A 20,833-nucleotide genomic window follows, 5' to 3' on the forward strand; every position below is an offset into this window, starting at 1 on the left:
GAGCAAAAACAGGGATTGGCAGGACACACCAGCATTGAAAAGTAATTCATCGCTGCTGACAAAACAGAAAAGGAATTGATTAATTGCACTTGTTTTAACTATTCTTGTTTCTTTTTTAGGAAATTTAATTTCTAAAAAATTAAATATTAAAATAGTGTTTTATCAGCATAATATTTCTGAAATGAAAATTGAAAGCTTCCCACTGCAATTATGGTCCTTATTCAAAAGAAAGAAGTCTTATGGACAAATGAACCTACAGGTGACAACCTTTAATTTTCTGGATGCTGAAATGTCAGTCCCCTTTATGTGGCTAGAAATATTCTGCGTAACATTAAATTGCAGACTTCATTCATGCTAGTCCTGATATCCTTCTGAAAAGATGGACATGAAAAGCAGCATTTATTTTTTGAGGTAAGAAAGGAAATAGTGGAATCAGAAAGATTTTTCACTGCTGCAGAGTGACCACAACACTTTGTACCCTACTGGCATAGTGGTTTATAGCAAACTTGAATGTATGAAACTGACTGACAGAAAACTAAGATATGGGAATACACACACAGGAATTTACGCATTGCAACCAGATTTTTAATCTAATGCCTCAGCTGGAGTCTTCAGGTAGGCTGAACCATGACTGGAAGAAATATTAATATCTTTTGTGCTATACTGGGCTAGCAGATTCTTGAATTCAAATGACAAAGATCATTGCACAAGTGAATAATTGTCCCTTAATTTTGAGATTGTTAGAATGTAACAGAACATCAGGTTTTGAGATTTAACAATAAACACTTCACAATGTCATATAAGACAAAATAATGTATTTTAAATCAGTTACCAAATAATTTGATCCCCACCCTTCCTACACTTTAATTCTATATTATCTGTTTTTTATATGGATGATGAATAAGATAATTACGTGGTTGGTCAAATGGATTCATCACTATTTCTTGAAGAGTTTGCGTGAGAAAATCCTTTATGCATTACTAATCCCTCCCTGAAACCTAGCAATTTTTCAGGAAGAATCACATTTTTTCTGAAGGACTGCATTCCTCCTCAGAAGTGCACGAACAACAACATTGCCATTACAAAATCTTTTTTGTTACCCTATCAGTCCAAAGAGATTATTAAAACTCTTCTAAGTGAACATGCAGAAATCTCCTGGGAATTCCAAATATACATAAACTTAGAAAAGCTGGTTCAACAGTCTTGCTGGGACTCCCGCTCCTTGCAAGCTGTGCTAATGCAATACCATGATCCAGTGTGCTTTGGCTAGCATAAACATCTTTAGGAGGCCTCTGCAAACTAGCACACACCAGCTCAAGCTTGCATTTGTGCTAAAATGTGTAAATAGATTTTGAAATAGAGAAGGCTTACACTCTTAACCCATACATTCACGTACTACTCATCCAGTTCAGTTGGGAGTACAGATATAGATGTTCAGCAATAACTTCCTTATGTATAGCAATGGTATGTAGTATAAATATGCTGTAAGTTACAACTTAACTCAAAATCAATAGAACTGCTCTGTCTTCATACCACAAAATACCTCCTTTAGGATAAAATATCTGCTTTAGGATAAGCACAATCATTCTCTGGGTTCCATTCACTAACTCTCATGGGAGCTTAGACACCACAAGGCTAATAGGCACCCACTTGTAGATAACTGTATGAGGAATCTGCATCTTAAATTTCATATCACCTAATGGGAAATGTATTCTCTGGTCTGTGAAAAGAATAGCTTGAGAGAATTTTACTATTCAGTAAAGAGTGATAGAGTGATATGACAAAATTTGTTCTCACAATGATTTTACAATGATTTTTCAAATTCTTCCAATGTTAATAAAGTCATTCCTAAATTACAATTAACAACGTAAGAGCAAAATACTTCTTTCTTTGTTCTTTGAAAATAGAACCATTATGCAAAATACAATAAATTTATATTATGCAAGTGGAAAATAAGCTTTATGGAGGACACTGTTTAAGGTGTCCTGAAGAAACTCCACAGAAATTTTTTTCCAGTTGCAGAATGTATCAATTTCCAGTTTATTGTAATCAAAGTAAATTTATACATTACTACTTCTAATTTTCAAACTGTCATAATATACTCATACAGTGTTATCACACAGTCATAGACAGATAAATATTTATGTGATGATGAAGCTTTCAGAAGCCTTTGGTGTATTAAAGTATACTGAGATCTTTACTCACAGTGCATATTAATCTGAAACAATTATTAAACATATGCAGTAACTTTGCTAAAATTTGTTACAGAATATTTTACTGATGAAATGGCTCCAGGATTCAAATTATTCATTACTTACCCCTGTTCTTTGAACTTCCAAGAAAATTGCTCTTTGAAAAGATTTCTCCCACACTGCCAACTCAATGCCAAGCTCTACATTGAAATAATGACTCTTGCCATGTCCAACCATAACACTGAAACAATATGGCCTCTGGTCTTCAAGATCATAGTCTTGATGAATACCTAAATACAAGTTTGCTTGTAGCCAGCAATCATCAGCAAGCCAGAGCTGAAAGACATGTTTCAGTATGTGACTCTTCATCTAGCAAAAACAAGCAGTTACGGCAACATTGTCTTCTGTAAATGACAGGTACTCACTTATTTATGTTGTTATATTAACAATTATCTTGAAGCAATGTTTTGAGAATTAAGGAATATTTGCAAAGACAACTTCTCTTTTACTTTTTATTCACTTTAACCTGTATATACAATCTGAGCTACTTCTGTACTTCCAAAATACCATCAAAGTAATCTAAGCAATACATACATTGTAATTTAAAAGGATTTTATAGTAATGAAGTTGAGGAGGAAGGGATGATTAGGAGGGTGACCAGAAGGAAGTTCTCTGACTGAGGTTAGAGAACACGCCTACCAACGAAAGAGGGAAAGAAGGATTTTGGAGAGATACTGGGGATAAATTTGGGAGACAGCATATGGGAGTGCATCAGAACTTCTAAGAAAGCCAATGGCTGTAGAGCAGATAGCATACTATTGTTTCTCCAGAGGATGGTGGGAGAAGTTTCTTAAAAATTCATCCATGATTCCAGGTGATGACTAAAACGTCTGCACTATCATGCTGAAGAGAGAGAGGAACACCTATTAGCAGGTGTGTTGATAATATATGGAACTATACTTTATATCCTTCCAGTTCTGTTTCTCCCCTTTTCCAGCTATCCTGTGATCAACCATTTGGAAGTGAATTGCTATTTTTTGTTTTATATGTGAACTTGAATTCAAACTTCTATAAGCAAAATGGTGTCTTACCTACTTTATAAAAATGGACCGTTTAAAATAGCAAAAATTGTGACTATGATGTCAGATACCAGTTCCAAGTAAAGCAATTCCCTCTAATTTAAATATTTTAGCTTTTGAATTTATAATCGATTATAAAAGTAAATATATAAATATATATAAATACATATTATATAATATATATTCTTTTATGTTTTTTCATCATAGGTTTTTCAAATGTCTTCATAATAGCACCCCTTTGAACTAACATCTTTATGAAAAAATCGGCAGGAAATAGCCCCTCACAGTCAGTGGAGTTGTATCTGAGATAAATTTAGCTGACCACATACCTAGTTTAAGTTGCACAGTTAATCAAGGAACTGATTAGTGTGATTTTGTGAAACAAGAAAAAAAAACCTTTTAAAGATGAAATAAAACAAAAGACTCCCCCATATAGTGATAAATGCTTCTACGAAAGAAATTACTTTTGAAACAGACTTAAATGAATGGTATCTTATTTAAAGTGTTTCCCAAACACTAAACTCAGATTTGTAAGATTGAAAGATTGAGTTTCTTTTTCTTGAAGCACTTTTAATGAGCCCATTTCATTTTACAGTTTTGGTCCAGTCATAGATTACTCAGAGGTGACACTGAAAAGAACTTCTTATAAGCTCAAAGAAATGATATTTTGTTTACAATCAAGTGGAGGGAAATTCCTGACTTGCTTGAATGCAGTTGAAGAGCTCTGCACCAGTCTTACAGCAGAGTACAAGTACTCCACGCTAGTTGGATTCCAGTCTGCTAATGCAGTAATTTATTAACAATCTAATGGTTATTCTGGAAATGACAACATGAGCTTACACAGGTCCCTTAGTAGCTGCCAGTGTGCCCTGCAACTACAAGGGCAGTGAAGTGAGACCCTGCCATCAACTTCAGGACAAACCAGAACTTCCACATTACTCTTTTATAACCAAAATACATCCCTGTAACACAAGGTTTTGTAAATGAAAACACACTCTTACAAGAAACTTCCTTTATGTTTCAGTTTATCATTGATTAGCACGAAAACTGAGAAAAACAAAACTAAATTAAAAAGCCAGTCTTTCCAGCTGCTTATAGATTTTCACCAGTTGAATTTTCAAATTATATATGTTTTAGTTTCTATATATTAGATAGGGCTCTTTCCCACCTCCCTTTCTCTTTGACGGCACAGGGAAGAGAACAGTGAAAGAACAAAAGGGACTTTGCAAAGAGAATCCCATTACGTTACGCTCTAATGTCACCTATAAAGAGCGTTTTGTTTCTGGGTTTAGGAGAGGTCTCTAGTCAGCCAGATATGGGATAAAAGCAGATGCTGGACTGGACATAGGTGGCTTTGAAAAGATCAGAATGCAGCTTTGTACCCAAGTCCTAGAATCCTGTAGTCAGAATAAGCACTTTAAAGATTTTGCATTCATTTTTCCAGGACCTATAGTAGTCTATCATAACCTACCAAAGTCTGGACCTGCAACCCATGTACATAAAAACAAACAAATAAGCAAACAACTGGGATCTGAACATCTAAATGTAACCTACAATCATGTGTATAAAATAAATGCTTACAAGTTTAGGGTCCTGTGTCCTTCCTGTTCTAGATGAACACACAACCACCTTCACAGGAGAGCAGTGAAGGTTCCCTTTTCAGTAATAAAAAGCAGAAGAAAAAACTGCTCTGCTAGCACATTCTCCTCCAGGTACTGCCCCATATTCACAAACAGCACCAAACTTCTCATGTGGGAACTGAAAATTTTGCTTGTGCTCGTGAACTACTGAGTAACATAAAGCTGGCATATCTAACTTTATGCCATTTACTCAAACCTAAGCTGTGATGTGTGCTGTGGGTGTTTTAGGGGGCACCTTGGACGTGGCATGTAATACCACCAGGGTACACTGCACTTCATTGTCAAAAATGGCCCTGCAGCTATTCTAGGAGAGAATGGTCTTGAGGCAGTTCAAACCGATTTTCCCATGCTTTTTTGGACTGATGAAATGGAAGCTGAGCAGAGATTCTCCTATGTTCCCAAGTGTCACCTCTTTTTCAGCAGCCATGGACTAATAGGTATTAAGCCTACTTCTGCTTTGAGACTCAGTAATGCTTACCCTGGCTCTTAGACTAATACATAGATATTTTTTTACTTTGACTGAATGTGAAAATGTGATGTGTGGAAACACTACGTATTAGAAGAAAATGAATTTTTTTAAGGCAGATTGATTTTTAAAAAGTATCTAATGTTCTTGCCTCTGAACTATACAGATTTTCAGTAACAGTTCCAGTAAATATGGAGTATAAGTTAAGATGTAGGGGGAAAAATGAGATAAATGAGATCAGATTTTCAATCATCTGGTTGTTACCACTGAATGTTCATGTATATTCAAGTGTGAGAATGTGAAATATGAATATTCATTCACATATTTGCATATGTATGTTTATGTTTGCATGTGTGTGTGTATATATGTACATATGTAAACACACACAAACCTAAAATATAGCAAGTGTTTTGTGTTAAAATCTAATTTCCATATTGAATTCTTATTTTCCATTTTTAACTTATGTTATAATCAACACGAGAAGCTTACAATCTGATGTGTAACAACTGACCTTGCCTTAAGAACCATCTTTCCTAAGAACCAAAATGATACAATATTCTCCACTACACCCTTACAGTAGTTCTAACTAGCTTCGGAAAAATCTTTAAAAACGCTCTCCCAAAACTGCAGTCTTTACAACATGAATTCCACCTTTGAGTCTGCCATGCAGAAGCTTTAATCTCTTAAGAATTTTGTCCATGTTTGTTGATTCACACAATTTCCTTCATTTGTCATGTATACTAAAGAAGCAACAGAAAAGAAACTTAAGTGTTGAGTTTAAGCTTTTGTAATTTAGTTAATTTAATCACTAAGATTTGGAATTAAGCATTCATCTATTAAAATGTCAAGGACATTACGAGTTGAATTGTGGGTAGTTTATTTCCCACTTTTTCTTAATGAAAATTAAGACTTTTCATTTTTTTCATTTTTTTCAGAATTTACTTCAAGCAAATTCTTGTGATGTCCTTGAAATTAACCTTACCAGAATATTCAAGGAAGGACTGAGTATGAAATCAGTAGTAACATTTATAGGAGAGAAAACAAAAACAATGCCTACTATACAGCAAACCCTTCTCAAAAGGCTTGACAAGTATCTACTTTGTCGCTGCCCAATTTATTTATCTGGAAAATATAAGGTTTAATAAAATTTTAAGGAAATAGAATCAATAACCTGGGACAGAGCCTCTGCCCTTTGCTGCAGTGATAGGCAGTGAAGGAATCTCCTCACTCTGGCTGAAGGGTTGGAACTGCTGAACTTTTCATTTACAACAGCAAAATTGGCCACTGAAATCAGTAGAGGCTCCTTTAGCTGTCAGCTAAAGGGAATGACACCTCTGTAAAATGCAGATGTCAGCACATGTTTAAGAACTATTTTTGTAGTTTCTGTCATCTCACATATTCTTTGCTCTGTGGTTATAACTTGATCATATTTTCAAGTTTGTTCTTCTTTTCTATTTTTTTTTTTTTTTGTCATTATCAGCAAAACAAGCATAGGAAGTATGCCCGTGTTGTTGAAAGCTAGTTTGGAACAAATAGTTTGAGTGGTCGAGATGTTGTACCTATCCATACCTGTCACCCCATTCTTTAAAGAATTTGGTCATTTACTGCAACAGGGAACTCCATTCTGAGCCAGACAGAAAAGGGGGATCGAATGTTATTGTCAGCTCTCTGAAAGATATATTTTTTGATCTTCTCCTTCTGTAACTTGTCCTGAATAATAACTGTGTTGCATCAGAGAAGCATCCGTAACTAGCACTCCCTTACAGTAATGGAACTTAAGTCGGCGAGCTACTGTTCTTCTGCAGTTACGTACAGACAGCAGACCAACCCGTCTTCTTTAGAACACTAGCACATGGTCAAAGGAATAACAGTAAGGAAAGGGTCAGCAGCTGGTCAGAATTGTTTTCAGTTGGTTTGGAATTTTGCAATGAAATAGCATTTCATGAAAAAAGACTGAATTATTGAAAACCTTTTTTTCTGGGAATTCACTCATTTTTATTTTCTTCGAAATATCTCTTATTTAGGATGGCATTTCTTCATGTAATTCTAACAGCAAGTAGTCTAGTAGTTAAAGCACTCATACAGAACGTGAGAGAGATAAGTACAAGTTTTTTCCAGCTAACTTCCCATTTGGATGGCTGCAAACTGGTACCTCTACCTGTCTTTTTGGACCTGTCTTTTCTAGTACCTGTCTTTCTGGACATCATCCTGTGTAAACTTCATAGCTTGCAAATATAGTGAAGGAAAGTATAATTTCACAGTCAGAGTGCAGTCTGGGGACTCAGGTGAATTACAGTCTTCTTATGGCTCTACTTTCAGTCTTCTGCGACTCTACAAGCATACTTTTAATATACCTATGCTTGGGTTTCCCTGTCCAAAATGATGATGATCAAGTTATTTCCCTCACCTGCAAAGCAGTTTCCGATTAGCTGGTAAAGAACTAACTTAATCTATCTGATGGAACTTATCACAAAAATATCTTTCATAAATCAATTCTATAAACAGACTGCTAATGTTTGGCCAAAAAGTCATTCCTCAGGACAAGCTAAAGAGATAAAACATGACAACGTCTCTAGACTATGCAAAAAAGAAAAGAAAAAAACCCTACAATACATGAATGCACCATGTTGTCCTTTGTAAGGTAAAACCAATTATAGTGTTAGTAAGTTACTCACAATCTAACAAGGACAGAATTTTGTATTCCTTATTATGCAAATTAAATAACAGTACCTTACGTAGATCAAAATTACAAAGAAAGCATTTTTTGTCACAGTCATGTAAAAATCTGACTCATTAAAGAGAAATGCAATATCAAGCTTCATTATGATTAGCTGTTTGTTTCATTCATAATTGACATGGCTGGCTGTAATACTGAAAAATGTCTTCAATTTGGAAGTATTTTAGTAAGTTGCTCGCTTGGAACCTAATCCATTTGCTGTAGTCTCTTATACTTACATAGACAATGCAGCTGCTGCAAAGAATAGGCTTTATAACAACAGATAAACTACTTGAATGTTAGCTACTACCAGTTAATCTTAACTTGAGATCATCATTAACCTGAAGAGGTAAACTCTTTTTACTAAATAGCATAATCGTAATTTTTGGGAAACCTACCTTGTGAATTTTAAACAGAACCTCACAGAGGTTATAGATTTTTTCAGCTCGTACCCAGTCTAGTGTGCTTACCTATAATATCAAAAGAAAATATTAAAAAACATATTTCTTTTTACATATTTCTATTAAAATTATGAAAAGATGAAAAATTAAAAAGATTTTACCAATGATTATTCTACTGGATACTATAAAAATATTCAAACGTTACTACACTTAATATCCAGGATTTAAAAAAGACTGCCAAATAGCATTTCATTTTTAAAGAAACAGAACCTAGAAGGTTCTTACTAAAATTAAAACATATTTAATTACATTTTTTCTATTATTACTTCAGTATGATGGAAACCTCTTTGTAATCTCTGTGGTGAGGTACATAACCATATTTATTTTACAAAATGCTAACAGACAGAACTTTCTCAAATTCAGAGTCATTCAAATGCACTCCCCAATTTAATAAAAATTTTAAATCAATAAACCAAGATGTGATCCTAAATTCAGCTTTGAATTCACATACACTAGAACACGAGGACCTTAATTTTATATTAAAAATGAAAAAGGACTATATATTTACAATATCTGACATTAGAAAGAATGTCAGCTGTGTGCCTATATTTCTTCATACTAAAAAGAAATGGAATTTTTTGTTTTCTTTTGATTTTGTTACAGTATCCTGTTGACATTAATGGCTGCTATAGCTTGACAGTTGGAATGATATTTGAAGTTTTTCTCTCTAATGTCTAGGTCATGTCTTAATCATCTGCTTTATTTTAAAAACAGGATCTAGCCTATGCAGTTCAAGAAAAAAAACATGAACCTCTAAGTATAAAAAATACAAGGCAAATACACATTATTTTCTTTATATTATTTACAGCAAAGTCATGTTTTTTTTCTTGGTGAATGCACAGGTATGACTGTTCAGATACATGGAGAATGTGACTAAACCGAACTCTGAAAAGCACCACAAAACTCAGGAGCAGACTGTGGTGATTTTTGTCAGTAACTAAAAGTTATTTCACCTGAATGCTGTTTGAAGAGTAATGTGAACTCAGTGTTAATTTCTGTCTAATCTTATATGCTCTTGTGTCCACTCCAACAGGAACTAATGGGCATTATTGCCACATATCTGTCACAGCTATGAGTTTAAAAGCAGTGTTCCAGAATTTACCTAAAATCTTTCTTCCCAGCATGCAAAACATCTCACTTAAATTTAGATATCAGAAGTGTGTAATATTAACAATCTAATCTAATTCTTCATAAATCTAATTTTAATTCCCTCATGTTTGGGAAAGAAAAAAAAAAAGACAAGACAGTGGTTCCTCCAGGTTGTCTTACATCCTTGCCATAGGGTTTATGAACAGACTGTGGAAATGCTTTTTCTTTTTCTGTCACTGGATATAGAAGTTGGTAACTACTTTAGATTAGATATGTAGCTTTCAGAAAACCAAACTTAGTTGAGATGAATCACATATTACAAACGAGACTGAAGACCCCTGGAAGTGAAAGCTGTATCACCACATCTTTTCAGGATGTAAAGGGACTCATATTCCATGGTTGTCCATTTGACAGTTTTTATATTTTAAAAATTAAATTAAAAAATCACCTAAATACAATGCAATACAATTCTTTCTGTAATATTATAAGCATTGTTTCATCATAAATTAAAGCTCAAGACATTACTTAATGATAACTTTAAAAGTACTTAATACTACCTTAAAGGAACTTTGTCTAATTTTAATCTAATGTCAGCTGCTTTAGAAAACCAATTTAAAGCAATTTTAAATATTACACTTGTCCTCCCATTACTTTATAAAGTGCAGTAATTTTTGGAGTCATACATTACTGATGTTAAATATTCTGTTACTATTTTCTTTCTAGTGAGGTGCAATCAATATTTTATTTGAATTTTGATTTTTAATTATTGTTAGGAGTTGGCAATAACACAAGATTAGAAGCAACTGGAACTGAGGAATTATGGCAGATTCATAAGGGAATGCCGTACATTCAAACATGCTGACATCGGGCTAAGTACTGCAGGTCTTTCCTTGATTCTTATTTAAAGGGAAGTCTTTTTTACTTTGATAGTCGTTTTGAAAATAAACTAATTAAAGATAACAGGTTCTGTCCCATTATTGTTGACTCTCAAAAGATCTCAATGCTTCTTGCAAAATAAGATTTATAGCAGAGTGATATCTAGTTCATTATTTGGTCTTGAGTTTCTGGAAGGAAAAAATTTCTTTTCATTCTCAGTTAAAAGTATGAGAATCCTCCATCCCTATTAGTGGCTAGACAAGACATAAAAGCAGAAGCACCTGCTTAATTTGCTGTTTATGAAAGTGAACTTAATGACAGAGGGTATAACTTAAAAGTTGTCCAGACAACTGAATTTTCATTTGCTCCTACCTTCTGTTTTGATTCCTGAAGATTAATTTAAACTGCTAGGGTTTTTTGCTTCTGTTAATGATGCTGCCATGGACACTGGTAACACTGCTGTGCCATTAAATTCACTGTGAATACTTCAGAATTCTCCCCATTATCCTGTGGATCTCTTTCATCCTTTGACTCTCTGTAACCTCTTATGACCTTTTGTGCAGAGATAGCAAGGGATGATAGATCACAATCAACAGCTATATAAGCCAAGTCTTTATTTTACTGTGTGTATCAAGGAAAAACTACCATACTTACAGCCAAGAGTGAAACAGCCTGAATATCACAGTGTGCAAGGTCATCAGGAGAACACAAATGACATTTGGAGGGATTTTAAGGAAGGGAAATAAACATAATGCAAAGAGATGTTGGAATCCAAAGGGGCAGTTGACATTATTTATAGTTTTCTCCTTAGAACTATCCTAGAATGTCTAAGTTTAAAATGTTATTGTTATAGTCTGCATTGCTTTAAAAATATCGCAAGTGATCATATACTTCTAGTCAATGAGAAAAGCTGCAAAGAATCAGAAGAGTTCACAAAAAGTGCAATACACTTCATTTATTTTAAAAGATGTCTCAATTTATCATGAGCATATCCATCATAACACAGTTAATAAATAGGTCTAAGATAAATGAGACACTGAAATATATTCCTTAAGCAATAAAGAAGTTTTCCTCATTATTGTCTTTTGGAATTGTTCCTCTAAATATTCCATACATTGCAATATTTTGGAATTGTTTTAAAATGACAACATATTTACTTTTTAACAAAGCATTTGACAAAATATCTCAGAAAGTTATATTCAGAATGGGTCAATTAAGACTGAGACACACTTTCGTTCATGTGAATTTAGGTCTCACAAAGAGTAAAAACTAGTGTGAAAATATATGAGAATACCTAGTAGCATTCAGTCAGCTTCCACCTAACTCTTGTCTAATACATGAATTTATAACCAAATTTAACTGAATGCTATTATTCACAACAATATGGTGAAAGTCTAATTATACAGTATTAGAAAGAATTGCATTGTTGAGCATTTTTCAGGTGTATAGCCAACTCCTAGCTAACTCAATGCACTACCTGGTGAAAAATTGTAAAAGTTATTGAATACTGTTTTTGTAGATATTTGGTTATATTTATTCCTTCAGAAAGAGTGTAAAATAACACATTCATAAACTGGCAGATGATGCTGAGCTCAGATGAAAGGCCACATGAACACCCATGAGGACACAGGGATAATACAAATGAACAAAGATATAACCTGAAGTGACAATTCTAAATCCATAAAGAGATACTGGAATAACAGACCTGATTTTCAAAAGTGCTAAGTGTTTAACAGGTACTTTTTCCTTCAGTGTGAGTTTCTGTGAGCTCCTCATTTTTAAAAAAGGCATTCTAATGGATTTAAGAAACTAAACTACACTGTTCAAGCCTTCTCGTTTTAAGTATTTAGACCAAGTAATCTGAACATCAGTTCAGAAGAATGCTCAAATTCAAAATATACTTAGCTCTAAATGGGCACATAATTCATTGATTTTTCTTAAAAACACTGTTAAGATTTTAGAACAGGAGAGAGAAAACAACAAAATTAAAATCATTTTGACACATGCATACAGGACATATGTATCCATGTGTTAGACAACAAACTGAACAACAGTTATTCCTTAGAAGAGAATTCTGCAATGATACCCAACAAAACATACTAAAGGATTACACTACAGATATAGAACATAAAGAAGAAGATACAGTCAATATAATTTTGGGGCATATATAAGGGAGCATCACACTTAATTAAAAATTGTAGCATGACTATACCTAGACCTAATCTAAAACTCACTGAAGGCAAAAGGAACATACTCTTTGGCTTCTGTGAACACTGAACCTGATTCTGGAAATTTACAGTACCTAAATAATATTAACAAATTTTAATATATTTAAAGAATAAAACTTAGGGAAAAAATGAAAAAGATTTTAATACCTGGACTACAGAGGAGCTTCACTATCTGACAAGTAAGCAGAATTATCCAATCAATCTAAAAATATTTACAAAGGTAAAGACAAAAAGATGAAATACTTCCAGGTCAATAGTATTCACTTCACTGGCTTCTTCATGAAAGGGGAAAAAATCATCCAAGAAAAAATTTCAAAAATTATATATAAACTTTAAAAAGAAAAAGATATATCAAGAGATGTTCCTGATGTGAACTATGATATAACAGTAGGAACCTAAAGATGTCTAAAACAACCTGAACTAGATGCTACAAAACACACAGTAAAGAGTAGTCAGAGCCAAGCAAAGATGTGAACTAAAGAAATAAGGATTTATATGTAGAGTTAGAAAGTCCACTGAAAGCATCCATGGCTACGCACTGCAGCTCAATTCCTATTATGTTACATTGGCAATATACACAACGTACAATTACAATTACAATTGCCAATACTTACCACTTAAATAGCGGTACTCTTTCATATCAAAGTACTGTTCATGTACCAATTAAATTACCTGTACTTTTCTTCTCTGTAATTTTTTGTCCAAGGTAAAAGACTGATAAAATAGAGTATATTAGCTTCATAACTATTTCTATTGCTTTCATAGTACTGTTGCATTTATTCCTTTTGTTAAAAATAAAAGTAGGATAGACGGTCAACTGTCTTCACTTGAGTCACTTCAGTGCTATTTATCTAATCATCTCAAAAAACACATTAAAGACTACCACAACAGCTTCAAAGATATGATTACTTTAAAACTGGAACCTAAAAATGATATTAAACTACGAGGAAGAAGAAGATAGGAAAAACAAAACAGTACAACTTCCCCACAATTACAGCACTTATTCTGTGAACACAAAATATTTTTTTCTGGAAATTTTCAAGTAAATCTCAACTACTTTGTTATTAAATGAATGTTTTTGAAAATTTTGTTCACTGAATAATGTCTTCCCAATTTCTTCTAGGATATGAATTCAGAACTTTTTCAAGATTTGAAAATAGACAGAAATTTATCAGATGCTTTCGGAATGTAATAAAATAAAGCTTGCATAGTAACATAGCCCTAAAAATAATTTTTTATTTGTGATACGGTGTTTTTCATATTTGATAGTTTCAAAAGTGTGTCATAATTTTAAACTGTAAATACGGTATCTGTGAATTAAATCTGTAAATCTGTTAAATGCAGTCAGATAAGCTACTTTAGGGATGCAGGAAGAACATTCTTTGACAAACAGCCTTATTGTTTCAGCTTCTTTAAGTGAATTATGATCAATGATGTGATCTAGGAGTTTTTTTGGATCTTGGGAAGGTCAAAAAAGAGTGTATGTCCTGTTTCAGGCACATCTCTGTTGGCTGTAAAAAGGAAAAAAAGAAAGAAAAAAGAAAAATCTTTCCTTGGCATTCCTCTTGGCTTTTATAAAAAGTTCAGAAAACTCCTTTCTCACTACCTCACAAATACATCCACTCCATTTCTCTTCACCACTAACACTCTACACTACTTCATGTAGTTTCTATTTGTAGACTACTCACAAATTTTATACCAATACTTTTGTGAACTTGGGTTGTGGGTTATTACCAATACTGTCCTTTTATATCCCCCTGTCTTTCTCTATCTACCCCATATCTGTTCTCTCATTCTGTTCTCTCATAGTTACATTTCAGGTTTTCTGGAGAAGAGACCTTTTTGTTGAACCTTCTCTGAACAGCAACAAAACTCTGAAATATTGGTCCAGGACTATAATTACTAAGAACTACAGTAACAAAATAAGCAATAATATATTCTGCTTCAGCTATTTTGCCAATTTCAAGTTACAAGTCACTGAAATTTCCATACAAAACTGAATATGTGCCTCAGTTTTGCAATTTAGCATTATTTTACCAAGCTTTTCCAATCAGTCATTAACGCCCTGAAAGTTGTTAAATATTTCTAATAAGAAAAAAATTCTCACAGGCAGCAACTATCAGTGATACTTATTCAGGAAAATCACATGCAAATTAAAGGGAAATCCAGTGACCAGTGATGAGCAGAGCCTGAAATAACAGGTTAATGGCAGATAACAAAGATGATCACAGAATCAGTAATCTAACACAGGATATGGTTCTAGATGTGCTATTATATATAATAGTCAGTGATTAATGCACTTATCTGAATGAGAGATGGAGAATCTGCTTCCTCTAGACAAACATAACTCTTTCTAAAACAACTGGCAGTTTGTCTCCTGAGGGCCATCACTGTTGTCATTTCACGTAATATTCATATTCACTTTCCACTTTCCTAGTTGTTTCAGCAGAGGTGATCATCTGCCAAACTCAAACTGACTGTATTTTTGCCTTGAAGAATTTCTTGTCTTGAAGTTAATGAACATCTACATCGTGCAGCAAATTTGGTTTTCAGACGGATTTGAGAACAGGCTGTAGGTTGCTGATTATGCATTAGTTCTTAGATGTCTAGTATATTGCCTTAAGATCAAAATGAACTCTACAGAGAAGGAATTGTTTTAATTTATACATGCCTATTGTAACCACTACATTTTTTTCATTTGTATATCTATATAACCGAAACATAAATTTTGAGGATGGAGTCTTCATAATAATTTCAAAATAAAGACTCAATTTTTCATATCTTTATTTAAGAATTTTTAATTTTTTAATCAAATTATGTATACGATGAGATAACAAGATCTTCTCTTCACTGTCGGTCATGTTTATATTCTTGGATAAATTTCCACTCTTTTAAAAAATTAGCTTCTTCAGAATTAAAGTATTATCTTGCAAAAAAGAAAATCTCCCAGAATTCCTTGGATATAACTGAACTAAAATATTTTTACAGTAAATACAATTATAAGTGGAAACAGCATAATAACAGCTTATAGAAAGCACTTTGTAATCACATCTGTTTGCTGTTTTATTTATATATGGTAACATCTAGAGGGCAATAATTCAGACTCCATCAGCTGCAATAAAAATGCATGCATTTTTAGCCCTTAATTATCCCCTAGAGCCAGCCATGATTACAGAATAATTGACAAATCTTACACTGGTAATGACTCGAAGAGTTGTTTCCCCTTGAGTTATCTATTCTGTAATATTTACGGCACCTACCATATCTTTATCCATTTTCCATAAGGGCAATCTAAAATCTAGTTTCGCTAAATCTGCCAAGTTTTGTCCTGATACTGTTGCATAAAACAGGAACCCCAATAAAACACTTCTTAGGCAGAGCAGACCTCAATACAAATATTATAGATATTCTAGTCTCAGCATTAAGCTGCAACTTCACCATAAACTCATTGGCTTTATTCAGGAATGATCTTGATCCAGAAAGATTCACATATTGTAAAGTGGGTGGATAAGAATTCTGTTACAGAGTGTATAATTAACTAACCAGACTGACATAAAAACAACAGGAAGAAATTTTTGAAATGAATGGAGTAAACACAGGCAGTAGATCCATGCTTATGCCTTATAAACACAAATTACACATTCTTCAGTTCAGTCTCAATTATAGGTCAGTGCCTGCTGCAGCCATTCCCAAGCATCTGCTTTTTGAACTTTCACAGCCCAAGCTATTTAAACTCTGAGAACATCATATCAGTCTATTTGTCTCTATAAACTACAGAAAAGATGCACTTCTAGGGCCAGTGAAGATTCTGGGGAAGAAAGTGTGCAGATGTCATGTATATTTTACTTCTACTTAAAACAGGAAAACATGAGAATATACAGCATCTGATGACACAAAAAAATGACTTTGCTAAATCTGATATGAAACCTAATTATCTCTTTTCCAAGGCCTTTGTGGATATTAAATCTATGATAGGAAGTGTCATAAGTTATGACCTATAAGTCATAGGCGTATTTACGTAAAAGACATTTCGATTACTATCATTAGGTCTAAATGTAAAAGCGTTTCAGCACATCACCAATTTCTGTATATAAAACTCTCCTGCATACAGCTACAGCTATGCACACCATGCCAAACATATGTGACAATGTTTCACTCCATCATGAACAGGTGCTGGGTTTTGTATCTGTACATGCATATCTCTGTGTACATGTAGAACCTCTCATCAGTTCATAGTGACAAACCATGCAAATGAAATTATATGCACAACTGAAAACAGAAAAAGTTGAAAATGCGCCCATTACAGTCAAACAAGAATAAGCCTATGAGCTTTTTCCAGCATGGAAGATGTTAAATAACACTTCTTCTTGGAGAGGACAGAAGATATCATACAGCCTTTTAGAAAATGGCTTGTTCCTCATCATGGAGCTAGAAAACTCCCTGGTCTACACATCACAGCTGAGTTTTCTAGCCCATTTCTGTTACTGTGGTAAGCAACTCTGTTCTTGATATCTGTTCTTACTGGGAAGCGTCTACATTTTTGAAAGCACCATCTGAGAAACTGTTTAAGCAGAGTATAAATAGAACGCTACTCTCTATAGTAGCTTCTCTGAAATTACAAAATCCGTACTTGATCTGTACTTTTCTTGAATTTTGTTCATTGGTAGCCGTATTTTGTTTATTCTTTTGAAAGTTAGAAACTGTATTTGCCCCCATATGATCTCTTATACACAAAGAAATAGAGTAAAAATTGTATTAGATGTTTTTATAAGCAGTTATAAATTATGGATAAGGTCATTACAACTAACTATATGACTTGTACATCATCTACTTCATGTACACTACAGTGTGGCATTGTCAATAGCATAGCATCAGAGAAACATGTCTGAAATAAAACATAATGGCAAACATTTAAAGATCAGGCAAGATAACAATATTAATATTTTTGTAGTAGAACAGTCCATTTGTTATATTTCACTTAATGTAGTAAAAAAAAATCAGTGGGGATAATAAGAGCAGCATAATTAAATATCACTAAAAGTAGTGTAAGGCTTCTTGTGGGGATTTATGTTTGAAGCTACAAAGTTACTCGTGCTTGGACATGCAATATAGAACCAGTTTCAGGATGCAACATGGGCCAGGGCCTCCCCAGGGCTGGTGCTGGCAAGGGCTGCTGGTGGGACAGGGCTGGGCTTGGCCTGGCTGCTGGGGCCCGTCCCCCTGCTCTGAGGGAGCAAGGTCCTGGTGACAGCTGGGGCAGCCCCAGCCAGCTTGTGGCTCGAGATCCAGGTTTGAATTCTAAACGGAAACTGCCAATTTCCTTTCTTTTATTTTTTTTTTAATTCCCTGATATAAAACATCTGTGGTGTGATTACAGATCAGGAAAACTGGTCAATGGGTTTTGGGATTTATGCATTCTGTCATTGACATTGTACACCTAAGTGCATCTGATTACTGCGATGACGTAACACCATGACCAAAGGGGTCACCTTTGTTCCTTTTTTTTGAAAAGCCATTGTTTCTACAAATATGTTGCACAGAAACACTGTAGAGTGTAGTAGATAGTGACAAATAAGATGGTAAAAATGCTAACAAACATTTATCCTGACTTGCCTGTTCTTAGTAGAATATGATAAATGAAGTAGTTTATTCTCAATTAGTATCATTTAGATAGATAGTTTTAATTATATCAAAAATTTTCCTTCCAAAATAGGTCTGAACATCATAATTGAAATTCATAAAGTTAAAGACACATGAATAATTGGTGTGCTATTTATTTACTTTTTTGTTTTGTTTTTCACTATAATTGGATTCTAGTAACTGAATAAGATTTTAGTTCCTCAACTTAACATATAAACATGAATATTCTTTTGCAGAAAGGAAAAAAAAAAAATTTTTCCAGATGTGTTCTCTCATTTTAAGAAAAGTACTATTAATTTGCCATTTATAAATGTTAGAAGTTTATAGGAATCACTGGGTTTAGAATTTCAGTCTAGAGAAAGAGACTGTTATTAATTGCTTCTGTTCATAAATAAGGTTCAAAGAGTAAGTACTTCACAAAGGTATGCTGGTGGTACACATAAAAAATCAGATTTGCTTTTGCTTCTGCTGAAGAAATCAGGAGACTGACCACTTTCTGATCAAGAATTAAGAAAGCTATTTAGCTGCAAATGTATTTTAATTCTACATTTTGTTCTTTGTGATGTATTTAAAGCAATGGCTCTCTGAAGGGAGAAAGAAAGCATAAAAAAGTTTCCATGTGGTATTTATGGGTCACTTTTAGGAGCCGAGAATTTTCCAGTTCATTTCTCTTCCCTTCTTTTAAATTAATTTTTAGTGTTTTACAGTGGTATTAGGTAAGTCATCTGTTATGAAATACGATTCTAGTTTTTAGCTATGGAAATAATCAAAGCAGGATGTTGTCACTTATTCAAACTGTACATTTAGGATTAGATTCTCTGTAATAGTTCAATCCCTAGCCTGTATGTAAAATTCACAACTTTAGTATCGGTGGTGTATTTCATGATGTGACTATCTTTAAGAAAACAGAGTAACTACCAAGTCATTACACCTGGAAAAATGCCTCAGAATAAATGTAAGATATGAAATTTTGACTATAACCAACCAGAAAAGAATCTGAACACAACAACTTAAAAAAGTAACACAAATGTTCTCTATTAAGAATTTATTGAGATATCCAGATATGGTAGGATTTTCAGAGGACCTTGAAAAAGGTTAGATATCTAAAGCTTACTGAAACATAGTGGCATCTATGGCTTTAACTGTTTTTGAAATCTCAGCTGACAACTCTACTTGGTAGGAAAAAATAAACCCAGACATAACAAACAGGTTTCCATCTACAGTTAAATCCTCCCCCAAAGTATATATATATGTGTATATATTTTTACCGGTGGAGTGCTGAAAATGTAGAAGGATGAACCCTTCAGTGCCAGAAACTTGAATTTGTAGAGCTGAGATGAATCAGTTCCTTCAAGTTTCTCATTTACCCATCCCATATGTATGACCTGTAAAACAAAGTCATTGAAAATTAAAGCTCATTTTTCTAGCAAGGCATAAGACAGACCTGAATAGGTCAAATCTTTCCACAGGGAAGAGTGTCTTAGATTTGGATGCATCATTCCCTGCTTCTAAACTGCCCTTCCATTGCTATCACACTCTTAACCTTTTAACCATTCCAGTGTGTCAAAAGTCCTTGAAGAGACATAATCCATATTGAACAGGTTTTCTGAATCCTGATTCTATTCCAGGCAGCAAAGTTGTATCCATGCTGGTATGCTGTGTGCCAGCCATGGAGGAAAGGGGAAATTTAATATGTAAAAATTAAGCATAGTTATTATCGTAAAATTAGGTGTTCTAATATGATTAATTCAACCATATTAGAAGGTTCCAAAGATAATCTCCTTTTAAAAAGTCACCTACATATGTTTCAGCAGACTCTCATTTTAGCCAGCAGAAAAGCTGGGTGTACTAAAATAGTACAGCCAGTACTCTAGATTCTACTTTACCTTTAGGACAGTAAAAAGCTGGACAACCTAGAACCTCTGTGACACATACCTCTTAAGAGAGACAGCTGAATAAGTCACAAGATTTATCTGAAAAAAACTTTCTGTACGCTCACCTTTGTTGTTGCTAATAAAGTGCCTTTGTCACATTGATTCTTTCTTTATATACCTTTTTTGGATTAACTTTATCACATAAGAAGGATATGTGCTTTATGTTGTAGTAAAATTAAATGTCAGTTTCACTCATCACATAACTTTGCTCTAACAGTATTATAATATGTCCCTTTACATTATAGATTACATTTTCTGATCAGCTGCAGACATATATTTTGGGCTTGTGCTCTAAGTGTTTTACTAAAATGGAAATGTACTATTACTATTTTTATTGTAGCCACATGATGCTGTGACCAGACTACTTGTGGTAGGTCAGAATCAAAAGTCTTGGTTTCAAGTATATCCTTTTCCACACTGCAAACAGATTTTTATAACTATTAGCACCTATAAACTCAGTGATAATCTGCCTTGGTATGATGGAATCTCTTTCAACCCCAGACCAAAAAACC

The 20,833-nt window shown here is 33.8% G+C and overlaps 1 protein-coding gene across 1 annotated transcript in view; it reads right to left on the reverse strand.

The window, feature by feature from the left end:
* Positions 1 to 2,249: 2,249 nt before the first annotated feature.
* The window catches only part of LOC135330579 (gamma-2-syntrophin-like), a 139,356-nt gene continuing 120,772 nt past the window's right edge, over positions 2,250 to 20,833 (reverse strand). The window contains exons 8-10 of the mRNA XM_064524491.1: positions 19,656 to 19,772; positions 8,492 to 8,563; positions 2,250 to 2,528 (exon numbers count right to left, since the gene is read on the reverse strand). Coding sequence (XP_064380561.1) covers positions 2,304 to 2,528; positions 8,492 to 8,563; positions 19,656 to 19,772 — 414 coding nt within the window. The 3' untranslated portion in view covers positions 2,250 to 2,303. The remainder of the gene's footprint in view (positions 2,529 to 8,491; positions 8,564 to 19,655; positions 19,773 to 20,833) is intronic.

Source organism: Dromaius novaehollandiae, chromosome 22 (genome assembly GCF_036370855.1).
Source record: "Dromaius novaehollandiae isolate bDroNov1 chromosome 22, bDroNov1.hap1, whole genome shotgun sequence".
Classification (NCBI taxonomy): domain Eukaryota; kingdom Metazoa; phylum Chordata; class Aves; order Casuariiformes; family Dromaiidae; genus Dromaius; species Dromaius novaehollandiae.